General features: G+C 34.6%; 1 protein-coding gene across 7 annotated transcripts in view; it reads left to right on the top strand.

Moving 5' to 3' along the window:
• Positions 1-27,381, top strand: part of TBC1D32 (TBC1 domain family member 32) — a 207,353-nt gene that overhangs the window by 58,254 nt on the left and 121,718 nt on the right. For all 7 annotated transcript variants that reach the window (XR_005054532.2, XM_036993532.2, XM_036993536.2 and 4 more), the window contains 6 exons: positions 1,073-1,165; positions 3,064-3,206; positions 12,840-12,967; positions 21,488-21,689; positions 22,248-22,330; positions 26,201-26,339. Coding sequence is in view for 6 of the 7 variants with exons in the window: in XM_036993532.2 (XP_036849427.2) it covers positions 1,073-1,165; positions 3,064-3,206; positions 12,840-12,967; positions 21,488-21,689; positions 22,248-22,330; positions 26,201-26,339 (788 nt within the window). In the remaining variant the exon portion in view is untranslated. The remainder of the gene's footprint in view (positions 1-1,072; positions 1,166-3,063; positions 3,207-12,839; positions 12,968-21,487; positions 21,690-22,247; positions 22,331-26,200; positions 26,340-27,381) is intronic.

Genomic DNA, 27,381 nt, shown 5'->3' with positions numbered 1-27,381 from the left:
AATCATTTCTCCTAGGACCGTGTACTCCTTGGGGAGCTGTTTTATGCCCTTCTCTTGCATCTCCTGTGGTGGTATCATGCTAGGCATAGCGGCACTCAGAATTAACTTTCAGAAGAGCTGCCAGTTGATAGGGTATTGTTGAACTTTACAGAAATAGAAAGATTAATATTTACTTGTGATGTTATAGCAGATACTCAACTGAAGCTTATATATCTATTATCTGTAATTTAGCTCTTTTATATTGACTTTTAACATCTATATTTTAACCTATCAAAAATCATAGGTCATTTCAAAACACAGTTTTGAGAGATTTTTTTCTACTGTATTAGCATAGGTCTCTGTTAACCTTTAAGTTTTACATGTGCTTCCACCAGAATATGTTTATGTAAAATTCTATACCAGGGGTTGGTAAACTGTAGCCCATGGAACAAATCTGGTACACTGTTTTGTGCAACTTGTGAGCTAAGAATAGTTTTTATATTCTTGAATTATTGGAAAAAATTAAATATTTTGTGACATGTGAAATATATAAAACTCAAGTTTCAGTGTACATAAAGTCTTACTGGAAAATAGCCAGTTATTCATTTGCATTTTGTCCATAGCTACTTTAGTGCTACAACAGAATTATTTGTGACAAACTACACAAAGCCTAAAATGTTTACTGTCTTGTGCAGAAAAAGTGTGCTGACCTCTGTTCTACAGTGCTATATAGATAAAGTTAGCTGAGCCAACACATTAAGCTGAATTTTATTGCTCCTAATTGAATAAATTCAAATAGGCCTGATTGGATTAATGGACCTTCCTGTGGTAGGTTTATATTAAGTGACTGGTCCAGCATAAGTGTTAAAATCTTCACATAGCACCTACTGCACCACTTGTCTTGGCATCTTTTTCTCTGTGTAATTTGTTTTTCTGGAGTCTTCTGTCTTGGATAATTACACCACTTCTCCCTGATTGTACCACAATCTCTGCAAACTCAGAATAGGAAGATGGAAGCTCAGTTACATTTTTCTAAGTTGTAAGTGTACACTAGAAAGTAATCTTTTTTTTTTCTCCTTTTTCCTTTTTGAAGATTCTGTATCCCTTATAGATCTTCTGGTTCTGTTTACCCAACTTATCTACTATTCACCGAATGGTCCAAAGATGACATCAGCTACACATTTAGGTAATTCTGCTTCTATTTTAAACAGAGAAATAGAAAATATCTAAAAATATTTAAATATCATCTAGATGTTTTGAACGAGTGACCCAATTTAGTAAAGAGCTTTCATAAGATGCAGTATTATTCACAACAAATTACATTGGTCCTGGAAGTAAACCATGAAATTTGTTTTTGTTCATTGGTATTTTAAGATGTTTCTAATCTACTACCTTTTTATTTAGAATCAATTTCACTGACAATTTTAATATTCTTCATTAAGAGCAAGATTTTCTTAAGAAATGATATTAAGGAAAGTTTGATACTAATGTGTGTGTTCTTGCTATTTTCTAGCCTTTGTACTTTCCTGAATGTTTGGAATAGCTTGCTTGTTTCAATTTATATCCCAAGCTTCAGCTATTCTCATATTAAAGAATAAAGAAAGAAAATTCATGTTTTTCAGTACTAAAATACCATTTCATCTTTAGCTGTGAATGGCTTTAAAAAAGTGTCTTAAAATACTAACATTTAAAAGATGTACTTATTTCTTTGACTATCAATAAAAGTTTTCAAAGTAAAACCCTTTACTAACACCACCATCTTATGGTGTTCTGAACTTGGAGGTCACCCTAGAAGTGCTGGCCCAGATGCTGAGAGGATTCAAGTGAATCAAAGGGAAAGTGGTTTTGGGCTGTGTTAGTGCTATGATACACGTATGAGTTTGTAGGTTTTATCTGTGTAATTACAACAGCTTATTAATCTTAACAGTGGTGCTCAGACTTCTACTTTTACAGCATTTACATGTATTAAGTACTAGGATAGATCCCTCTGCTATATGCTCCTGCAATATACTATGCTTCCTTTATGATAAAAATTTTCCTTCTTTGTTTTAATTACTTATTAATGTCTCAGTTTTTTTGTTTATCTCTTTCTGTAATGCCAAGCATAATGTCTGCCACATCATAGGCACTGAAAAATAGTAGGTAATTAATTAGATGAGTGAAGGGCTGCATGTTTGTCAGTAATCTCTCATTGCGAACAGGTTTCTCATCTAGCTGATAGAACAAAATCACTTGACCTTCGTTTTCATTTTTTATCAAGTATTGACTTGAAATCTTAATTTGTTCATGGAGTATGGAATATTGTCACAAATTAAGAACTTTGGTGTTACTTTTAGTATTGTATCTTACTAGGACAACTTTATGCAGCTTTTTGTTCCTTAGTTTCTTCATGTAAAACACTATTTTGTGAATATATTAGGTTAAATAATCTGAAAATACATTAACTTATAAAGCAAAAAAAATCACACTTATTTTAGTGAGTGCTCATTATGTTACATTTATGTGTACTTGTGTATTTCTGTGTATAATATTTTCTGAAAATCTTAAAAATGCTTATTCATTTAATTGGTTTTGTGGTAACACAAGAAGTATACGGTCTCCAAGAAAGTTTCACCTCTTCTCTGCCTTCTTTTTTCGCTTTAATTTTGCTGTAATGACTTAATTTTCTATGGCTCAACACCTAAATGCATTTTTTTTTAAGAAAATGACTAAAAGTGAATATAAGTAATTGTTTGCTAGGTTGAGAAAAGTTGTAAATTTTCTTCAAATCATGTCCTCACTGTCAAGCAATGATTTAATGTCACACTGTAAATGATCTTATGTTGTCTCTTGGCATGTGTATTTGTCATATACTCACTTCTTATTAACTTGAAGATTTGTTAAGCTAATGATATCCCCTAAGATTTTATGTTATAATCTGGTAATACATCATACTTTGGGCATTGAGTTGTATGATTTTATTTTATTTTTTCCATTTAACTTTGATGTTGAACATTTTGAAACAGCAGTAGTTAACCCATAAATAAAAGACATGTTAAGTATTAATGTTTAAGTTTTTAATTTTTAAAAATTCTTCTTTATCAGAGAATTATTCTCCTACAAGTATGGTAACTGAAGTTCTTCAGATTCTCTGTGATCATAAGGAATGTGCAATCGAATGCTTATATAGCAACACTGTGATTGAAACACTTCTTCAGCCTATTTATAATTTAATGAAAGGAACTAAGGTTGGTGTTATTTACTAAAGAGAAAAGCCCTATTAATTCGGTATTAGTGAATATTCAATGGGACTTTATTTCTAAATTTGATATATTTGAACTATTACACCATCTTTCCATATAAATGTATTTTATGCTGACATAGATGTTTGTTTATTGTTAAAATATAGTTTATGCATTTGGTTGATTTATTAGTTAAAACAGTGGGGGAAAGACATGTAACACTTAATTTTTTTTCCTGTTAGGATTGGATTTACTGATTATAAGGACTGAGAAAAGTTATTCTATTAAGAAGCTATTTGTCTTACAAATCTAATCTTATTTAATGGTAATCTTACAGCTTTTACAAATAGGATTATTTATCTATAAGATCCAGCTCTGTTTTATATAGAGAACTAGTATTACTTTGGGAAAAAAGCTTATAAACATCACAGTCTGAGCATATGTATGTCTCTTTATAGCTTATTTGGTTTATTCCTTTACATTGCAATTTAATCCTCACAACTGAGGCTGAAAAGTGACTTCTTCAAGGTTAGTCATTTAATAGGTGGCAGAGTTGGTACCACTCCTAGTATTGTTGCCTGTCCAATATATTTCCTCCACTTCTATGACTTTAGCTCTAAGTTACTCCACAGAAGCTTCTCAAAAGGTTAAGTGCCTTTTCATGTCTGTGTTTTGTAGTATTTCTACAGGTTTCATCTCCATCCTGTGGCCACCCCTCAGTGAGCTGGGCAACTGCTCACCCATTCATGCATTCATTATTCACTGTTCATTCAGAAGCATTAAGCATTTATGTGAATGTGGTACAAAGTATGGAATTCTAGGAAATGAAGGGGATATAATAATAAACTAATTCATCTTATAGTCAACCTCAGGAAAATAACACAGAAGGAACAAATAAAATTCCCAATACAGCTTAATATAATAGAATGTCACAAAATCAATAGTATTGTGACATAAAAGCCATATAACAGATATGAAATGTGTCCTTGGATCTTGTACGAAAGTTATGGTTTGCATCTTTATTTTCATATATATATTTTTTTATTAGGCTATCATTGATATACAATCTTATGAAGTTTTCACATGAACAATATTGTGGTTTCAACATTCACCCATATTGTCAACTACCCTACCAGTTGGGTATCAGTATAGTAAGAAGCTATCAGTATAGTAAGAAGCTATAGAGTCATTACTTGTCTTCTCTGTGCTGTACTGCCTTCCCTGTGATCTTCCTACATTATGTGTTAATCATAATGCCCCTTAATCCCCTTCTGCCTCCCTCCCCACCCACCTTCCGGAAACTTTTCCCTTTGGTAACCACTAGTCACTTTTTGGAGTCTGCTGCTGTTTTGTTCCTTCAGTTTTGCTTTGTTGTTATACTCCACAAATGAGGAAAAATCATTTGGTACTTGTCTTTCTCTGCCTGGCTTATTTCACTGAGCATAATACCCTCTAGCTCCTTCCATGTTGTTTCAAATGGTAGGATTTGTTTCTTCTTATGGCTGATAATATTCCATTGTGTATATGTACCACATCTGTATCCATTCATCTGCTGATGGACACTTACGTTGCTTCCATTTCTTAGCTATTGTAAATAGTGGTGCGATAAACGTAGGGGTGCATATATCCTTTCAAACTGGGCTCCTGCATTCTTAGGGTAAATTCCTAGGAGTGGAATTCCTGGGTCAAATGGTATTTCTATTTTGAGTTTTTTGAGGAACCTCTCCATATTGCTTTCCACAATGGTTGAACTAATTTACATTCCCACCAGCAGTGTAGGAGTGTTTCCCTTTCTCCACAGCCTTGCCAGCATTTGTTGTTGTTTGTCTTTTGGATGTTGGCCATACTAACTGGTATGAGGTGATCTCATTGTGGTTTTAATTTGCATTTCCCTGATAATTAGCAGAGTGGAGCATCTTTTTATATGCCTGTTGGCCATCTGAATTTCTTTGGAGAAGTGTCTGTTCATACCTCCTCCCATTTTTTAATAGGGTTATTTGCTATTTGGTTGTTGAGCTGTTTGAGGTCTTTATATATTTTGGATGTTAACCCCTTATTGCATAAGTCATTTCTGAATATATTCTCCCATACTATAGGATGCATTTTTAGTTCTGCTGATGGTGTCCTTTGTGGTACAGAAATTTTTTAGTTTGATGTAGTACCATTTGTTCATTTTTGCTTTTGTATCCCTTGCCCAAGGAGACATGTTCAGGAAACAGTTGCTCATGTTTATGTTCAGGAGATTTTGCCTATGTATTCTTCTATGAGTTCTATGGTTTCATGAGTTACATTCAGATCTTTGATCCATTTTGAGTTTACTTTTGTGTATAGAGTTAGACAATAATCCAGTTTCATTCTCTTACATGTAGCTGTCCAGATTTGCCAACACAAGCTGTTGAAGAGGCTGTCATTTCCCAATTGTATACCATGGCTTCTTTATCATATATTAATTGACTATATATGCTTGGGTTTATATCTGGGCTCCCTAGTCTGTTCCATTGATCTATGGGTTTGTTCTTATGCCAGTACCAAATTGTCTTGATTACTCTGGCTTTGTAGTAGAGCTTGAAGTTGAGGAGTATAATCCTCCCAGCTTTATTGTTCCTTCTCAGGATTGCTTTGGCTATTGGGGGTCTTTTGTGGATCCATATGAATTTTAGGACTATTCTAGTTCATTGAAGAATGCTGTTGGCATTTTGATAGGAATTGCATTGAGTCTGTGGATTGCTTTAGGCAGGATGGCTATTTTGACAATGTTAATTCTTCCTATATATGAGCACAGGATGTATTTCTATTTATTGGTGTTTCCTTAATTTCTCTCATGAGTATCTTGTAGTTTTCAGGGTATAGGTCTTTTGCCTTCTTGGTTAGGTTTATTCCTAATTCCTAGGTATATTATTCTTTTTGCACAATTGTGAATGGAATTGTTTTCCTGGTATCTCTTTCTGCTAGTTCATCATTAGTATTTAGGAATGCAACAGATTTCTGTGCATTAATTTTGTATCCGGCAACTTTTCTGAATTCATCTACTAGCTCTAGTAGTTTTGGGCTGGATTCTTTAGGGTGTTTTATGTACATTACCATGTCAGCTGCAAACAATGATATTTTAACTTCCTCCTTACCAATCCGGATGCATTTTATTTCTTTGTGTTGTTTGATTACCGTGGCTAGGACCTCCAGTACTATGTTGAATAAAAGTGGGGAGAGTGGGCATCTTTATCTTGCTTCTGATCTTAAAGGAAAAGCTTTCAGCCTCTCGCTGTTAAGTATGATGTTGGCTCTAGGTTTGTGGTATATGGTCTTTATTATGTTGAGGTACTTGCCCTCTATTCCCATTTTGTTGAGAGTTTTTATCATGAATGGATGTTGAATTTTGTCAAATGCTTTTTTGGCATCTATGGAGATGATCATGTGATTTTTTTCCTTTTTGTTGATGTGGTGGTTGATGTTGATTCATTTTCAAATATTGTACCATCCTTCATCCCTGGAATAAGTCCTACTTGATGATGGTGGATGGTCTTTTTGATGTATTTTTTAATTCAGTTTGCTAATATTTTGTTGAGTATTTTTGCATCTATGTTCATCAGGGATATTGGTCTGTAATTTTCTTTTTTTGTGGTATCTTTGTTTTTGGTATGAGAGTAATGCTGGCCTCATAGAATGAGTTTGGAAGTATTCCCCCCTCTTCTACTTTTTGGAAACCTTTAAGGAGGATGGGTATTAGGTCTTCACTAAATGTTTGATAAAATGCAGCGATGAAGCCGTCTGGTGTGGGGGTTTTGTTCCTGGGTAGTTTTTTGATTGTCAGTTCAATTTTGTTTTTAGTAATTGGTTTGTTCAGAGTTTCTGTTCCTTCCTGGATAAGTTTTGGAAGATTGTGTTTTTCTAGAAAGTTGTCCATTTCTTTTACATTATACAAATTGTTAACATAAAATTTTTCATAGCATTTTCTAATAAATCTTTTATTTCTGTGGTATATCTAGTGATTTTTCCTTTCTCATTTCTGATTCTGTTTATGTGTGTAGACCCTCTTTTTTCTTGATAAGTCTGGGTAGGGGTTTATCTATTTTGTTTATTTTCTGGAAGAACCAGCTCCTGCTTTCATTAATTCTTTCTATTGCTCTTTTTGATTTTATTTATTTATGCTCTAATCTTTATTATGTCCCTCTTTCTACTTCCTTTCAGCCTCATTTGGTTTTCTTTTTCTCGTTTCATTAATTGTGAGTTTGTACTGTTCATATAGGATTGTTCTCTCCTGAGGTAGACCTGTATTGCAATATACTTTCCTCTCAGCCCAGCCTTCACTGTGTCCCACAGATTTTTCAATTTTTAATTATTGTTGTCATTTGCCTCCATGTATTGCTTGATCTCTTTTTTTATTTGGTCATTGATTATTGGTTATTTAGGAGCATGTTCTGAAGCCTCCAGGTGTTTGTGGGCTTTTTTGTTTTCCTTGCATAATTTATTTCTAGTTTCATACCTTTGTGTTCTGAGAAGCTGGTTGGTACAATTTCAGTCCTTCTGAATTTACTCAGGCTCATTTTGTGGCCCAGTATATGATCTATTCTTGAAAATGTTTCACGTGCACTTGAGAAAAATGTGTATCCTGCTGCTTTTGGGTGGAGTGTTCTGTAGATGTTTGTTCCATGTGTTCTAATGTGCTGTTTATTTCCTCTGTCTCCTTACTTATTTTCTGTCTAGTTGATCTGTCCTTGGAGTGAGTGGTATATTGAAGTCTCCTAAAATGAATGTATTGCCTTCTATTTCCCCCTTTAATCTGTTAGTATTTGTTGCACATATTTCGGTGCTCCTATTTTTGGTGTATAGATATTTATAATGGTTATATCCTCTTGTTGGACTGACCCCTTTATCATTATATAATGTCCTTCTTTGTCTCTTGTTATTTTCTTTCTTTTGAAGTCTATTTTATCTAATACAAGTATTGCTGCTCCTGCTTTTTTCTCCCTACTGTTTGCATGAAGTATCTTTTTCCATTCCTTCACTTTTAGCCTGTGTATGTCTTTGGGTTTGAAGTGAGTCTCTTATAGGCAGCATATAGATGGGTCTTGCTTTGTTATCCATTCTGTAACTCTATGTCTTTTGATTGGTGCATTCAATCCATTTACATTTAAGGTGATTATTGATATATGTACTTAAGCCTTTGCCACCTTTAGATTTGTGGATACCAAAAGTTCAAGGGTAACTACCTTACTACATAACAGTCTAACTTAATTCGCTTATTATGCTATTTCATACACAATCTAAAGGTTTTTTTTTTTTCTCCCTTCTTCTTCTAATCTATTAGGTGTCATATTCTGTACTCTTCGTGTATCTCTTTACTTACTCTGTGGGTAGTTGATTTAATTTTGCATTTGCTTAGTGATTGATTGGTCTACTTCCTTTACTGTGGTTTTATTTCCTCTTGTGACAGCTATTTAGCTTAGGAGCAGTTCCATCTAGAGCACTCCCTTTTAAAATATACTCATGTAGGCAGCATATAGACAGCATACAAACTGTAGAGACACTTTGTGGGAGGCCACTCCCAACTTGGCCTACTTGAACTTGTTTAATCCCTCCTGCAAATTTAAATGATAATATTTTCTGGTATAGTATATATGTTTTGAACCCCTTCTGTTTCAATGCAGTAAATATATCATGCCACTCCCTTCTGGCCTGTAAAGTTTCTGCTGAGAAGTCTGATGATCGCCTGATGGGTTTTCCTTTGTATGTGATCTTTTTTCTCTCTCTAGCTGCTGTTTATACTCTGTCCCTGTCTTTGATCTTTGCTGTTTTAATTATTGCATGTCTTGGTGTTGTCTTCCTTGGATCTCTTGTGTTGGGAGATCTCTGCACTTCCATGACCTGAGAGACTATTTCCTTCCCCACATTGGGTAAGTTTTCAGCAATTATTTTGTCAAAGAGACTTTCTATCCCGTTATCTTTCTCTTCTTCTTCTGGTACCCCAGTAATGTGAATATTATTCCATTTAGATTGATCACACTGTTCTCTTACTGTTCTTTCATTTCTAGAGATCCTTTTTTTTCTTTGTGCCTCAGCTGCCTTATTTTCCTTTTCTCTAATTTCTATTTCATTTACCATCTCCTCTACCTCATCTAATCTACTTCTAAATCCCTCCATTGTATGTTTGATTTCAGATACTATATTTTTCAATGTTTCTATCTCCTTGTTGAAATCCTCCCTGAGATCTTGAATATTTTTCTGGTGCTCTGTTAGTATGTTTATGATTTTTATTTTGTGATCTTATCAAGAAGATTGGTGATTTCAATTTTACTTAGCTGTCTTTCTAGAACCTGAATTTTTTATCTGTATAAAATAATTTGCCATTTCATTTTTCTACTGATTCCTATGGAATAATAACTTTATGTAGGCTGTGCCCTGTAGTGCCCAGAAGCTCTACTCTCTGGAGATGCTGAACACCTAGAGATATGGCAGGGTCACAGGCATGTGGCACCAGCACCAGCTGGGAGGAAGGAGCTCTTTCCTGTTTCTTTTCTGTAGTGCCTGCCTCCTCTGTCAAGCCAAGTCCAGTGGGCCGAGCATGCAGGGAGAAGCCTCTGCCTTATGTTCCTGTAGCTGCTGTAGGTGGGGCCATCCTCTGGCTTTCCTGGTGCGATGGTGAGGGCAGCAGGTGTGTGGACTGGTGTCTGATTGGAAGAAGGCATGGTAGGCTGCATATTGCAGTGGGGGCCTTGAGTTGCATTGTCAGCCAAGAGTATGGAGCGTCTGAAGCTCCTGAAATTTCCCAACCTGCTGGGCTGAGTGTGCCTGGATGATTTTGTCTACCTGCCATTTCTCCTGAGCAGCATGCTCTGTGTAATCTTTGCGCCTGTAGCCCCTACTCTCTGTTGGGAAGTCTTTCTAAATGCCCACCTTTCCTTCATCCCGGAGCGGCCAGTTGTGTGCACCTGTTTTCCACAGGCCTCTGGATTCTCAGTGTCTCCTACTATTCTGCCTGTCTTTGCTTTCCTACCCCATTAGTTTCCAGAGCGCCATATTATGTGAGTTCATACTCCCAGAGCAGATCTCCAGGCATGGTTGTTTAGCAGTCCTGGGCTTCTATTCTCTCCCTGCTCCATTTCTCTTCCTCCTGCCTTTGATCAGGTGTGGGGGCAGGGCTTGGGTCCCACCAGATCACAGCTTTGCTACTTTATCCTTTTCTGTGGGGTCTTCTCTTTTCCCCAGATGTAGGTTGTCTGTTCTGTGATCTTCTGGTCGTTCTTTCAGGATTAGTTGTATTTGCTGTATTTTTGTGTTATATGTGGTTTTGGGAGGAGGTTTCTGCCTCACTTCTCACACCACCATCTTTCCCTCCCCCCCCCACCCGCTTTCATGTATATTCTACTTTGATTTTGTTTGGCATCTTTCTTTCACCTATAAATATGTCTGAGTGTCTGATAATCGGGATGGGAGAGGCTTTTGATTATTAAGTGTATATCTTTAGCTACCAGCTAATATCTGATATTTTTAATGTTAAGCTTTTAAGCATGGAATGGTGCCATTGTTGCCTTGGCTCCCTTTCTTCCCATTTTCAAATTATTGCATTAACATTCTAGCCTTCACAGAACCACTGATGTTGCTTTGATTGGTATTGCCAGTAATTTCCTAAACATATATATATTTTCAGACCATTATTTACCTGATTGTTAACACAGTAGACACCTTTTGCAGTTTTTTGCTTGACTTTCCTAAAATCATTCTCCCCACTCCCCACTTCCTTTCTGACCATTATTTCTTTGTCACTTCTGAAGGCTCCCCTTTCAGGTGTCTGCTGTCTTCAGTGATTCAGAACCTGGTTCACTTACTTTCTTTTCTCTCACTATAACCTTTCTTGGATGATCTCTTTGAGTCCCACTGATTAGATATGTTGTAGCCAATTAGTACAACATAGAAAAACAACATATTATTTCAAAGTCAAACAATCATTAACTTCTTTTTTGTTGTGGTAATATAACTTTATTAGACTACATTACCAGTCCTGAGTTTTAGTCTGTGGTGTGTTAGCATGTCATAAACTTGTGTGATTTGTTATCTTTTTAATGTACAGGCTGCTAAATTAGATCCCTTCAGCTACAAATTTGTCTTTAGCTTCCTGCTAAACACCTTTTTAAGTTATTCCATGAGCAAGTCAAACTGAACATTTTCAAACAGTAGTGTATTTTTCTACCCATGCTCCACTTCTTCAGGTTTGCTCGCATTTCCTTCTGTGGTGAGTAGGAGTACTGTAAATTTAGACTCCTTCATTTGTTTTTTCCTAGTCAGTTTGCAATTAATATCATATTTAAAAAATAAATAAATATGTTTTTCTATATATTTCTAAAATCCATATATTTCTTTAATGTAATGGGGACTGCTACTGATTTTGTTTTAGCTCTGACTATTCCTTGCTTGGAAGATTGAAATAATTTCCTTATTTCTTCCAGTCTTTCATCTTTCCAGACTATTTTATACTGCTGCTCAGGCTTTCAAAATACTTTCCTGTTCATTGCTTGCTAGAAAAATTTTAAACTTTTTAACTAGACATTTATCAAGTTTTCCATTTCCTTTCATCCTGTCTTTTCCTATATATTCCAGTTATAACACTGACATTTTCACCCATTGAGCCACTAGTATATCACTGACTCTCCTGGTTATTTCAAATATGTAATGTAGAAGTAACTAAGACATGTTCATTGCTTTTTGGTGCCTAGTCTAATAGGAAAGGCAGACTATTAAATTACAGATTGAAAGTGAGGAAAATAAAGTAAAAATTTAAATGCATGAAAGAAGGAAAGTATTATATGGGCACAGAAATTGTTTTATTAAAGATATTTAATGTGAAATTACTAAGACTGTCTAATAATAAGGAATGCTTCAGGTGAATATACCTGACTCATCATTGGTTATGCTAACCAACTGAATTTATTAGTATATATTGGTTGCAGTGTATAGATACTCATATTTATTTGTTCATTAACATCTCTGCAGGTGTGTATAAGTAGGCCCTAGATTTAGTAGATTTAGTAGGCTTAGATTTCTAGATGGGTTTCAGCATTAATATGACTCTCTAGTTTTTAGTGTTTATCTTAACACTAATTTGCTGGCTAAGACATTTTTAGGACTTTCATTTAAAAACAAAAGTGAGGAAATATGATTTGTTCTGCCTGGATTTTCTTGTTAGATGTCATCATTGACTGTCTTGAGACCTACAGCTTATGACTCAGTCAGTTTTAAGAAGGGATGATATCCCTTAGAAAGGATGTTAGATACCAAATCGGATTGGATGTAGAGAAACCCAGTGAGTAGGAAGTAAAGGGCACAGTGGAAATGGAGCATCTACTCCATTTGTCAACTAGAATTATATATAAAACTGTAATAGGAACAGCAGTTCTCTCAGCTGTCTTAATAAACAATATAGGTTTGAGTAAAAAGGTTATATTTGCCTTATCAACTGCTGGTAAATGGATATAACCTAATGACACATTTAATTTAGACATATTATTTCACAGCCAAACTATCATTAACTTCTTTTTTGTTGTGGTAATATAACTTTATTAGACTACATTACCACTCCTGAGTTTTAGTCTGTGGTGTGTTAGCATGTCATAAACTTGTGTGATTTGTTATCTTTTTAATGTACAGGCTGCTCCAAATTGCTCTGAAACAGCCTTAATCCATATAGCTGATATTTTGGCAAGAATTGCATCTGTAGAAGAAGGACTTATCTTACTTCTTCATGGAGAAAATATGAACTCTTCTGGAGGAAAAAAGTATGTGACTGTGTTTAAATAACTTGTGGAATTTTTAGCATATTTTCTCAATCTAATTCAGTTTACAAATTGTCATATTATATGTTAATAATGAAAATGTGGATGACTATTCTAGGTATCGTTAGTTGTCCTGATCAGCCACTAACACATAGTAGATGGTCTCTGCCTATGTCCTTTGGAGCTGCACTCCCCATGTCTGCTTTTTTCCGAGAAGTCTTTAAAACCTCTATCTCTTTCCATTCTTGCCACTCTTCAGGAATTTTCCTTTTTTGTGTAACTATTCTTATTTACTGAGTTCTCAGGAACAATGGGAGCTAGATGTGTATGGATACCTGTGTTCACCTCCTCTGGTTTTAATTAAGCATTTTGTATGATCCCGTTTTCTCATCTCTTAGCATATCAATTAGTTATTTTTAATGGTTGTCCTTAAGTTTCTAATCTATATTTACAACTGATACTCAGTAGTAGAATTGCTAGATTGTATGGTAGCTCTATTTTTAATTTTTTGAGGCACCTCTATTATAGTCTTTCATGGTTGCTGTACCAATTTACAGTCCCACCAATAGTGTGCAGAGGTTTCCCTCTCTGTATATTCTAGTCAACACTTGTAATTTATCTTTTTGATAATAGACATTCTAACAAGTGTGAGATAATATCTCATGTGGATTTTGATTTGCATTTCCCTAGTGATTAGTGATGTTGGACATCTTTCCATGTGCCTGTTGGCTATCTATATGTTTTCTTTGGAAAAACATATGTTTGGATCCTCTACCCATTTTTGAAATTGGATTTTTTTTATGCTTTTGAGTTGTATGAGTTCTTTACATACTTTGGATATTAACTGTTTCTAGGATATATGATTTGCCAATATCTTCTCCCATTCAGCCAGTTGCCTTTTCATTTTTTTTGATGATTTCTTTTGTTGTGCAGAAGCATTTTAGTTTGTAGTCTTACTTGTTTGTTTTTGCTTTTGTTTTCCTTGTTTTTGGAACCAGTCAAATCAGCAAAAAAAGCATTGCTAAGACTGATATCAAGGCACTTACCACCTTTGCTTTCTTCTAAGATTTTTATAGTATCAGGTCTTACATTTGGATCTTTAATCCATTTTGAGTTTATTTTTACATGTGGTATAAGGTAGTGGTCTAGTATCATTCTTATGCATGTAGTTGTCCAGTTTTTCTACTACCATTTTTTGAAGAGACTGTCCTTTTCCCTTTCTATACTTTTGCCTCCTTTGCTGTAGATGGAGCATATATGTATAGGTTTATTTCTGGGCTCTCCATTCTGTTCCCTTTATCTATATGTCATTTTTTGTGCCAGTTCCATGTTTTAATTACTATAGCTTTGGAGTATAATTTAAAATCAGGAAGCATGCTACCCTCCAGCTTTGTTCTTATTAAGATTGCTTTGGTTATTTAGCATCTTTTGTGTGTCTGTACAAATTTTAGAAGTATTTGCTCTAGTTTTGTGAAAAATGCCATGATATTTTTATATTTTTGGTATTGGTATTTATATTATATAATATTGGCATATTACATTGGTATTTGATATAAAGGGTTCTGTTAAATCTGTAGATGCTTAAAATAGCTGTACTACTGAAAATAATTTAATTTTTCCTATCCATGAGCCTGGAATACTTTTCCATTTATTTGTATCTTCTTCAGTTTCTTTCATCAATGTCATACAGTTTTTACAATACAAGTCTTTCACCTCAATGGTTAGATTTATTTCTAGGTGTTCTTTTTGATGTGATTGTAAATGGGAATGTTTCTTTGATTTCTCTTTCTGATAGTTTGTTATTAGCATATACAAGCACAACATATTTTTGTATATTTTGTATCCTGTAATTTTGCTGAATTCTTTTATTCTGACAGTTTTGGTGGAGCTTTTAGAGTTTTTTATGTGTAATATGTCATCTGCAAAGAGTGGCAGTTTTATTTCTTCCTTACCAAATGAGATGCCTTTTCTTTTTCTTGCATAATTGCTGTGGCTAGGATGTCCAATACTATGCTGAATAAAAATGGTGATGGGCATTCTTGTATTGTTTCTGATCCTAGAAGAAAACCTTTCAGCTTTTCACCATTGAGTGTGATGTTAATTATGGATTTGTCTTATAAGGCCTTTATTATGTTGTGGTATGCTCCCTCTATACCCACTTTGTTGATATTTTTTATCAGAAATGGATGTTGAATTTTGTCAAGTGCTTTCTTTCTGCATCTACTGAGATAATATCATTTTTATCCTTCATTAACCTAATGTATCACATTGATTGATTTGCAGATGTTGAACCATCCTTGCATCCCTGGAATAAATCTCCCTTAATTATGATACATGATTCCTTTAATGTATTGGTGAGTTTGGTTTGCTGATACTTTGAAGATTTTTGCATCTGTGTTCATGAGGGATATAGGCCTATAATTTTATTTTTTTGTGGTGACCTTGTCTGGTTTTGATATCAGGATAATGCTGGGTTGATGAAATTAGTTTGGGAGCATTCCCTCCTCTTCAGTGTTCTGGAAGAGTTTGAAAAGTATAGTATTAAATCTTTGAGTGTTTGGTGTATTCACTAGTGAAGTCATCAGGTCCTAAACTTTGGATTTTTTTGGATGTTATTACTGGTTCAGTCTCCTTACCAATAATCAGTCTATTCAGTAAATGTCTTCTCCAGTAAGCGTCGTAACTCAGTCTTGGAAGATTGTAAATTTCTGGGAACTTACCCATTTCTTCTATGTTGTCCAGCTTATTGGCCTATATTTGTTAATAGTAGTGTCTTATGGTACTCTGTTATGTAGTAATGTGTTGTTTTTGTCCATTGAGTCACTTGCTAATTGGAGAATGTAGTCCATGTACATTTAAAGTAATTTTTGATAGGAATGTCCTTATTGACATTTTGTTATTTGTTTCCTGGCTTCTTTTTTTTTTTTTATAATTCCTTATGTTCCTTTCTTTTTTCTCTCTTCACTTGTAGTTTGACTTTCCTTAGTGTTAGATTCCTTTCTCCTTTTCTTTTGTGTATTTACTATACATTTTTTGCTTTGTGGTCACCATGAAATTTGCATATACCATCCTGTCATCCTGTGTAAATAACATACTGTCCTATATATGTAACAGTTTAAGTTGATAGCAGCTTAAATTTGAACACATTCCAAAACTACATTTTTCTTCCCCATCACATTTGTTTTTTGATGTCACTTTTTACATCTTTATGTATCCCTTGATTAATTATTGTTGTTCTAATTTTACTACTTTTCTTTTTTCCTTCTCAATAGCTTTATAAGTAATTATTCACTGCTATCTATTTACCTTCTCTAGTAAGATTTTTACTTTTGTATGTTTTCTTGTTATTAATTGGTACCTTTTCTTTTCAGCTTAAAGAAGCCCTTTTAGTGTTTCTGGTAAGGCTGTTTAAGTGGTGATGAACTCCTTTAGCTTTTGACTGTCTGGGAAATTTTTTCTTTCTCTTTCAAATCTGAATGATAAACTGCCTAGTAGAGTATTCTTGGGTGAAACTTTTTTTTTCCTATCAGCACTTTGAACATATCATGCCTCTCCTCTCTGGTTTGCAAAGTTTCTGCTGAAAAATTTTCTGATAGCCTTGTAGAGTTTCTCTTGTACATAATTTGTTTTTCTCTTGCTGCTTTTAATATTCTCTTTGTATCTTTAGACAACTTAATTATAATGTGTCAGTGTGGCTGTCTTTGGATTCATCTTACTTGGAATTCTACTGGATCTGGTCTGTTTTCTTGCCTGGATTAGGGAAGTTTTCAGCTATTTTTACTTCAAATAGCGTTCCTGCCTCTTTCTCTTTTCTTCTTTTCAAGATCCCTATAATGTTAGCGTTACTCTGCTTGATATTGCATAGGTCCCTTAAATTATCATCATTTAAAAAAAAAAATCTTCTTTCTTTTTCCTGCTCTGTTTGGGTAAGTTCCATTTGTCTTCCAGCTCTCTGGTGTGCTCTTCTGTTTCATCTAGTCCGCTGTTGAACACCTGTCCCCACCCACCACCCCCAGTATATTAGCTTTTCAATTCAGTTATTGTATGTTTCAGCACTGTTATTTCTCTTGTGCTGTTTTATGTTTTCTGTATTTTTGTTGAAGTTCTCACTGTGTTCATCCATTCTACTCTCAAGTTCAGTAAGCACCTTTGTGACCATACTTTGAATTCTTTATCTGGTAGATTACTTATCTCCATATCATTAAGGTCTTTTCCTTTGGCTTTGTTTTGTTCTTTCATTTGGAGTATATTTGTTTCCTTATTTTGCTATACTCTCTGTGTTTATTTTTATATACATTAGACAAGACAAAGGAATGACCTTGTACAGGTGATGAATCTTCTCCTTTTACCTTTCCATAGCATTTGGTTATCTCTTGAGCCTTTGTGATTATCTACACCACTTGACTTATTCTTGATATGCCCATTTTTTAGGGTGTTCCAAGACCTGTGAGAGATCCAAGGGGAGGAATTTCATTTAGCACTTTGTTTCATGTTGATTGTAAGCCAGACAGCAGGAGCTTTTAAAGTATGCAAATATGTACAGTCCTTTTCAACCACAATCATAAACCCTGCTGGCCTGCAGACCAGGGGACCTAAAGGTGTTCCCTGGGAGATGGTTACAAGAAAATGGGAGCTCTAGATGAGTATATAAACTCTTGTCTGGGAAGTCTTGTTGAGCTATAGTGAGGCCAAGGGGTATGCAACAATTTTGTCTCCCTGTGTACATTCCTTGGGAGTACCTCCTTAGCCTCTAGATGTGTGGGAAACCTGAAGCATGTCTCTTGTGCTAAAGTTCCAGACTAAGTAAATGGGCCTTTTTCAGAGGAAGATTGGATTGTATTTCTGTCTGTGCAATCCCCTGGGGGTGATGGCCTGCCAAGAACTGTCTTTCCAGTTATTGCAGTCCTAGAGCTCTGGACAACAACCCTCTTGGCCACGTGAGTCAGGTGATCAAGGGGTGTCCCCTTTGTGGTCTGTGTATGCCTGCTGTCCTTAGAAAGGCAGTTGGAGAGTGGAAAGTGTAGGGCATGCTGGCTGGCTTCAGAAGGGCAGCAGGGAAAATGTCTTGATGTTTTCTGTGCACACCTACAGCTTTGGCAGTGCAGCAGAAGAGTGCCTTGTCTGTGTACATACACTGGCTTTGTCCTGGGAGTGGGAGACTCTCACTCTCACCTGCTCCAGCTAGGGAGTGGGGAAGTGCTACAACACCCTTTGTCCTTTGGCACCAGTAAGAACAGCCACCACTCATCCCCACCCACCCCAGCCAGGCAGCAGAAGGGTGCTGCATCTCAGCTTACAAGCTATATCAGAGTGCAACAATGACATCTGTCAGTACCTCCATCCCGTGGGAGCATCTCATCTATCCCCTGCCCCTCCAGCTGATGACTCCAGATTAACAAATAAATATCCCTTTCAAATGTTCTAGATGCTTTCAAACTGCTTTTTTTTTTTCATTGGGTGTTAGGGTGAGCTCCCCAAGAGGGGAATCTAAGTTTCCTATAGCACTTTGGGACACCAAGATATTTCAGCCCTGTTGGTTTTCCAAGCCAGACATTCTGGGGGCTCATCTCTGGTGCAGATCCCAGTGTGTGGTATCAGCTGCTTGCTCCACTGGGTGCAGCCTTCTGATGAGAAGCCTCCCTATTATGTGTCACTGTGCCAGGAGCGAGATTTTTATGAGATGGTGTCTCTGTCTCTCCTATAAGCCCTCAATGTGGTCCCTTTATCCCTTGTTGTAGAGAGCAGTCCTAGTTTTCAGATCATTTTCAGAGAGAAATATTTGTATGTAACTGCCTATTTGGTGTGTCCATGGGAGGAGGTATGTTCTGGACCCCTCAGTTCTGCTACCTTAGACCCCCAAGAGCTTTCCTTTTTTATTCCTTTTTGAAGAAAAAGAAGTTCTTATTCTAGCATCCTATTTTTATTTCCTGACTATATGTTCTTTTACCTCTGAAGGTAGTGAAATTTTCATTTCTCATTTTCTTTTCTCCTTCCAAATTGATTTTTTCTGTTTATTGTCTTGGTCAGTGATTTTAAATTAGAGATTTCTTCAGATATTTGAAAGCGAGTTAAAAGCTGCTTGAGATCTGTGCAGAAAAGTGGGACTTGTCACTTGTGCCCTTTGTTGTAGGGGAACTTTGCCATGGTATTGTTTGGGGAAACTCTAATGTCCATGAAATAAATTGTGTTTTCCTGTTTACTTTGGCTTGTGATTCCATTGTTCCAGGTCCTGAATTATTTCCTGTTTATTCTGTGTTCCAAAACAATTAACTGTCTCATCCTTTCTTTTCTCCTTGTCCTTGGAGGTATGAAAGCCTTCTGAAAATTCTGTTTACTTTTGCAATTTAGTATTTCAGGAGGGAGCAGTGGTGAATGTGTATGTTCAATTTGGCATTTTTAAGTGAAAGTCTTTTTATTGCTCATATTTAACACTTCTTTTTTAAAATTAGGAGGACTAATCTTTTGTAAAGAGTTCTAAGGTTTCTTTTCAGTGTTCATCACTTCCAAGTTTTTTTCTGCTATATATGCACATTAATTAGTTATGTGTTGTCAAATTTTTCCCAGTCATTATCTTTATGATTTCTAGATTTTTCTTTCATTTTTCTTTTTAAGAAAGTCTCTCTTGCATTGATGTTAAACAGATGAAAACATAAAGTGTCAGAATTTCTTCTGAATCCCCAGTGTTCAGTAGTTAAGAGTTTCTGATTATAGAGTTGACTCTTGAACAATATGGGTTTGAACTGCGCCACTCCACTTATACATAGATTTTTTTAATACAGTATTGTAAATGCATTTTCTCTCATGATTTTTAGCAATACATTTTCTTTAGCTAAATTTATTGTAAGAATACTGTAGATAATATAGTTTTCAAAATATGTGTTAAGTAAGTCTTTCAATCAATGTAATAATTTTGGGGAATCACAAGTTATACCTGGATTGTTGGCTGCCTGGGGGTTAATGCCTCTAGCCCCTGAATTTTCAAGATTCAACTCTATTAGCAAAAAACTAGGATCATTTCAAATATCAAATAACAAGGGGCTAGTTGATTGTATGTTCACACAAAGAAGCACTTAGCAGCTACAGCAGAAAGGAATGATAAATTTATTATGTACTGCTGTAAAATTATTTTCAGGATATATTCAATGAAAAACAAAACAAAAGAATGTTTATAAAATGCTATCTTTTGTGTAAGAGAAGGGAATATGAGTAAACTGATTTCTTTATATTTTTCAACATGGAATGATGAAAAAAATCACCTGAAAAATAATAGTGTTAAGAAGAAGGGAGAAAATATGTGGATAGGGAAATATGGATATAAGACATCTGGGGGTTATACTTTGATTGTACCTAGGTTTGACTTTGGAATCATGTAACTGTTTTACATACTAAATCTAAAGTTAAATTAAAAATAAATATTAAAAATTTCCAAAAATGGAAATAAGTGAACCTAACTACTAGTCAAATCTGTGACATACCCATTGCAGAGAATATAATTACTTCAAGTGGACTAATTTAAACAAAATAATTAAAATTTTGAAGGTAGTTTAATTTTTAATAAGGGATCACAACTACAATTTGAATTTTGATATGTGTTGATTATCAGATGATATTAAGAAATTGTAATCAGTTTTGTTAAGTTGGGTATTGGCACGTAACATAGAAAGTTTAGACCAGGTAGAGGTGCACACTGGGTAAAATAACATGATGTCTGGGACTTAAAATACTCCAGTAGAAGGGGGAGGAAGAGAGGTCAGAGAATAGGTAAAACTGGCCAGAGTGTTAAAAATATTGAAGATGGATAGAGGGGTACCTGAAGAGTCCTGTCTACTGCCTACTGTTTGTTTTTTGTTAGTTTTTCTGGCTTTTTAAAAAACACAAAAAGTTTGCTGCTTGAACCGGATAGCCTGGTGTAAGTCCTACCTCCACATCTCAGTAGTTTTGTGATATTTTTCAAGTTCCTTAACTTTTGTAAGCCTTACCTATATTTCATTATCTGTAAAAATTTAAGAATAATATACCTTCTTCATAGGATTATTGTAAAGATTAAATGAGTTAATGTACTTAAAATACTTAGAACGGACCTGGCTCTTTATAAACATTTGCTGTGTTTCTCCTTATCTGTTATTGCTAGTAAAATGTCCCAACTTCTGAACCAGAGAAACAGTTCTGTTAATGGAGTGAGGAATGTTTAAGAGGTCCTAGGAATGGAGATCTCAGGATTGTTTTCAGTATAAATCAAAGGAAGTTACTTATGGCCTTGGACCAGCGGTGTCTCTAACCTTTCTAAGTGTATAGTTTTGTTGTTTTCTCTTTTCTGTATATTTTTTTATTCTACCAAAACTGCTCTCATTATTATATGTCTGTACATGGGTGGGGACAGAAATATTGACATATCAGAAGCTAGGGGAACACTGAAATGCAACAAAGCAAATAAAGAGTTTGTGATAAGGCCAGCCATTTTGGTAGTGCTTTATGAAGTTGTGATTTATAAACTTGGGATCACTTTTAGGTATCATCTTTTAGTCCTACAGGTGCTCATATAATTGCCCAGTTTTCAAAAAAACTTCTTGATGAAGATATTTCTATTTTTGCTGGATCCGAAATGTTGCCTGTGGTTAAAGGAGCTTTTATTTCTGTTTGTCGTCAAATATATGATACATGTGAAGGCTTACAGGTGTTAATTCCTTATAGTTTGCATGAATCAATAGCAAAGGCATGGAAAAAGGTAAGTATTCTCAAGCTTCTTTTTTCCTCCCTGCAAATCTTTGTTTCACATATAGTCACTATTGTCGTATTATACTGCAGTTAAGGTATTTTATTGGAGCAAATGCTATTTCTGTAGTATCACAAAATTATAGGGACATAATGCCTTTTTAATTTGAGGATGACCTCAAATCCTTCTTTCCTAGGAGGACAAAATTCTAGAACCTAACTGGGTACTACAAAGTCTTTTCTTCTGGTAGGAGAGGCTTTAGATAAATTATCTTTGCATAGGCTGACATTCCTCTTTGGAAGTTATTTCTAAGCAATTTTTACAGATAGCTGGGTTTTTGTAATGGACAGTAGAGGTCAAAATGTAGCAATAGTCAAATTAGTATATGTTAGTGAACTAAGTCTTTACGTTTCATTTGTGAAAAACTTTACATGATCATTATAAACCAAATAATTTAAATTTTGAAGCTAACTTAACTTTTAATTAAGGATCGTAAATAAAAATGTAGAGATCTTATGAGTAATGCTATCATTAAAAAAATAATAATTAAGTTTATCTGTTATATTTCAGGCAAGTTTGCTATCAGAAAGAATTCCTACTCCTATTAAGGGTTCAGATTCTGTTTCTTTAGTAAACCAGGAATCCCAAAACATGTAAGTACCGATATTAAACTTACCGTTTCTTTGTTTTTTTGATTTTCTGAACTAATTTCAAAGTGAGAATGTAACAGAATACTATACTAAAAACACTTTACAGGAAGGTAAATGTATACTTATAGTATCTAGGAAAATTACACCTAGGAGGAACTTTAGAGATCATATTAAAAAATAGAAACAAGCCTAGCAATATTTACTATAACTCTTTACCCTGTATTTACATTATCAGTTAGGAAACAACCTGTTGTAATATTTCCATAAATTTGCAGAATCACCAAATACTAAAATTGGAAAGCTAACTAGGGAGTTCAGTAGAACTGAAGTGTTAGCAAATGCCAGTGAAGTTCATTTATATTTAAATAATTAGTTTTCAAAATGTGTGGCAGTGCATTTTTATTAGACTTTGGCATTGGACATTTATTTAAATACATATATATATACCAGTTTTTAATTTAGATGTCCTCATGTTTCCTCAGAAATATCAACAAGATTATGGAGTGATGTTAAAGGGGAAAAATTTCATCAAGCAAATCAAAATACTGAATAACTCAGGCTTCCTATGATTGATCTCAAGAATTAGACAAATTAACCTTCTGGCACAATTGGCAGTAGACAGCCATACGCCTCCCTCTAAGAAGGAGCTTACAAAGATCAAACTTAACTACATAGAACAGAGCAGAATATGTGCTTCTGATAGGTAGCTAACCACAAAGAAGAAGTAGACTAGGAGAGAGGCATTACTTAGCCAAGGGAGCTTAGGTCATTCCCCAGGAGTCCCTTCTTCCATAGGAGAAATAAGTGATTAGGTGAGAGAGAGGCAGGCAGCATAAAACTGGAGAATATGTTGCATGTGGGAACTTGAGGCCAAAAGAAAAGGAGGTTCTTTCAACATCTGGTATTGTTCTTAGAAATAAAAGATTTAATAGTTTCTTACAGTTTAATATAATTTAATAGTTTAATGTAGTTAGAACTTGATTTCATTTTTGTCAGCAAAATTAAAATACCTCCTAGAAGAGTTGAGTGTTTTTTGCTGTTTTGTGTTAATTAAAAAGTTGGTATGAGATAGGCAGTATTTGTTCCTTTGTAGTTTGTTAAAACTTGAGTGTAAAAACCATCTGGGCCAGGTAATAAGACTAGCCTGGTGTCAGCACATAGCAGGTGTCTGATTACCTTCTTGAATGAGTGAATGAATTAATAACACACCTACCCCAAGTTAGTAGTTTCTAAATAATGACATCAATAGTAAGACTGATATGATAAAGTAAAATTGAGTTAAATTCTAAAATTCTTATTTTTGAATCTCTGCAAGACTAATTTTAGGCATTTTGATCTTACATTTTCTGACAGCTTATTTTTGGAGATGCCCTCCCCATCCTCCCATTTATTGAAGCTTTTAATACTACAGAGAAGATAGAATCTGTTGTATAGCCACATAGGGGATTGAAGTCTTTTAAATCTAGAATCTTGAATTGCAACCCCAAATGAAATTTTTACAAGGTTGGTTTGGTTGTTATTAGTGATTGCAGTGAATACAAGCCATGTGGGATCATCATTAGGGTGACCATAGAGAAGAATCCAATCAGAGGGAAAAAAGATACTCAGCCTGCCCCAGCCAGTCACTGAGTGGGCTTTGGTAAAACTAGAGGGTAAAGTAAAAGGGGACCTTTGATTTGTAAAATTCATCCTTTGACCCTAAAGAAATAAAATTAATAACCTAAAATTTAATTTCCATGAGAGTGTCTAACCCTCCATAATTCTAGTCATTCAAAGAAGGAAGTTCTCAAAGCTTACTAAACAGTGTTATCTATTCCATTACCCTTACTCCAAGGCCAATAAGCAAATTCAATGGCTTGGACCTTCCTTTCAACTTTGAAATATTCAGAGTACCTGCACTGTAATTTGGAGAATTAAATGCTAAGATAGCAGAAAAGACAAACTAAAGCAATGCCAAGTCTTTAATTTTTCAAGACTATATGATGCAACCTGCAAGTTTTTTTGCCTGTGTTTTATTTGGCCGGGGGACAAGGGCGTGGAGTGGGGGTGGTGTCAGTGGATAGAATTTTAAAAATTTCAATTTCTTTAATGGCTAATGGTTCATTCGGGATTTTTTTTATTTCTGCTGGAGTGCTTTTGATTATATTTTCTAAAAAAATAACATTTTTCAGTGTACATATGTACATTTTGGTGTTAATTTGCCCAAAGTGTTGTATATTTAAAAATAATACACTTCAGTTGTAATATATCCCCATTTTTTGAGTCTTAGTAACTTTTGGCCCTTTTCCCACCTTGACCAATTTATTGCATTAAGTGCATGCAAAGACCAGGTTTTGATTCTGTTAGCTCTTAGCATTAGGTATCTCTTGAAGTTTGATTGCAACTTCATTTTTAGGTGAGATTCTTTTTTTTCCTTCCCTGTTTTCCTCCTTCCTCCCTTATCTCTCCTGATATCTATTTCCATGATCATTTGTCCCTGTCCAGTGGTTTTATAGTTTCTTTTTCACACTGTGTTTTAAATAGGTTTTGCATTGACATCTTGAGGGTCTTGTCAGTGACATTACAGGTACAAAGAACTAAAGGCAAATTAATCATCTCACTTCTAGAAATAAGGCTGTACTTGTATTCTCCTGTCTGCCTAGGATTATGGCTTGTCAAAAGCCCCTGTTTTAGACAGTTTTATACATATATATATATATATATATATATATATATATATATATATATATGCATTTTGTTCATTATATATTATTTCTTTATATAAATTATGTTGATTTTAATTTCAATTAAATATGTATTATTTTTGCTAGTTTTACCTAGTCATAAGTCTTAAGCAGTAGCCTACATTGTGTCTCTTTTAGTATGTAACTCTTTTAGTCCTTTATATCCTGTTGGAACCAGGATTTGGTTTCCATTGTCTGCATTTGCCTCAAAACTAGAGTCTCATTCACTTTTTTGTGCTTTTGTTTTCTTTGTCCATGGTGATATTTATTTTATATTGAACACAGTTGTTATATCTTTGGCCGTTGCTCTGCGATTGGCACAGAGGGATATGTATTAAGCCATGTACTTAGTTTCTTTTTTTGACCAGAGAAGTCCTGGATTTCAAATTTCTTTTATGATCAATTCCTGGATCTGAAAAGCACACTTTTCCATACTCAGAGTTTCACTGTACATACAAATAAAATCAAATTGATTTTTATATATTTTAATATCTAAAGTTTCCTTCCCCACAACTAGAAATATCCAGTAGTCATTTTCTCTTACTAATGACACCTCAAGATTAAGTACTTTTATCCCCTTATTTTCAGATTTCTAGCTCTGACCCTCTTATTAACTGTGTGTCTTCTGAAGGTTTTAAGTTTTTTTCTCTGGAGAATGTTTCTCACCTTTTTTTAGAAGTGTTCTGATGAGGGGCAGAAGTCTTTCTCCAAAAGTAAAAAACCTATGAAAATAAAGATAATATGGCTAACATACCTCAGAAAATCAGAAGCCAGGTACTCCGAAATGAAAAGCAAGTATAGAAATAATGGAGTGATGGGGCATTGGGAATCTAGGCACAACAGGATTATAATAGGAAAACAAAATGAAATTAAGTCATGGATGGGAGAACATAGGTGTAATAAAAATGCTGACAGTATGCATTTTATATTTTAGTCATTTAGCAAGTGAAAATAAGTGTGATATAAGAATAAAAGAATTCAATGTCAAGGGGAAATCATGCTTTTTATCTTATTTTTAAACATTTATTTATTGGTTACTTTGTAACCAATGTGTACTTCACAAATTTCATTTATCAGTAATATTAAGCTGAAATATTTTTTTTTCAGTTGAGTGCAATAAAGTTCATACCTGATCTTTTACCTGTTTCAGTGTGGCTTGGGAAGAGAATTTGTTAGATGATTTACTACATTTTGCTTCCACTCCCAAAGGACTATTGTTTCTTCAAAGTACAGGTGCCATGAATGAATGTGTGACATTTATGTTCAACCAATATGCAAAAAAGTTACAGGTATGAATTACCATCTGCCACAGGCAAAAGGAATTTTTGTTGCTGTAAAAGCCATTAAGAATACCATTCTGGTTTCTTTGCGTGAAGAGGTTATTAAACTTCAACTGAAAAGCCATATAGCATTGTATATTTAACTTGATATTTTTTCAGGAAAGCATTCGAGAGTTGATATTGGTATCTGTTGCTCTGTTTACAGAATGGCAAACAACCAGATGGAGTGTAGAAATTATGTTAATCATCCAGATGTTTGCTAAGTGATATCAAACATCTGGATATACTAAAACTAGGTGGTACTCGAGGATGGGAAAATAAAAAAAAAAAACTATTGGGTCTAAATGTACATGTCAATGAGAGTTTAGGCCTCACATATTAAGAGACAAATATTTGTAGACGGATTTTATTGTTGCCATTAAATAAAATTTATAACGTAATTTAATCTCAGACAGATGTCATTGAAGTATATACAGCTCTTTGTTATCATAGTAAAAACCCTAAGACTTAAGGGTTTTAGGTGTGCTTTTAAAAGCATTTTGTTTCTGGCAACTGTTGCTTCGTGATGTTATTAGGTTGCCTGATTATAAATATTATTTTAGTTATTCTTCAATTCTTATTTCCTGATTTTATTTAATAGTATAAAAAGCAACATTTAGAGTGCTTTTGCCAATGAAGAATAAGTTGTTCCTTAGGGAAGGCCCTGACCACTCTTCACAAGTAAAATATAGAAACATCATTTCGTGGATTTATGATATTAAGTTTGTAAATACAGATATTTGTTTTTATTATTTTATTTAAATGGACCTCAAGTATAGAGTATTTACTTATTCATATTCCTCAGTTCATGGCATACTGTCTTCATCTGTCCATGCGAACTTTGTCTCTTCATCAATTTATTCCCTTGTCACTCCTGTTTCACAGTTGTGTGTCTCCCTTCATGCATCCTCCAATCCCAGGCTTCCATGCTAATGTGTTTGATAATGTTTAACAACTTTGGATATGCATACTTCTGCTAGAATGTGCTCTTCTAGGATATTGTAGAATATTG

This window comes from Manis javanica, chromosome 13 (genome assembly GCF_040802235.1).
Source record: "Manis javanica isolate MJ-LG chromosome 13, MJ_LKY, whole genome shotgun sequence".
NCBI classification, from domain to species: Eukaryota; Metazoa; Chordata; class Mammalia; order Pholidota; family Manidae; genus Manis; species Manis javanica.
The sequence above is the reverse complement of the archived record's forward strand: the minus strand, read 5'-3'. Positions and strand labels throughout refer to the sequence as shown.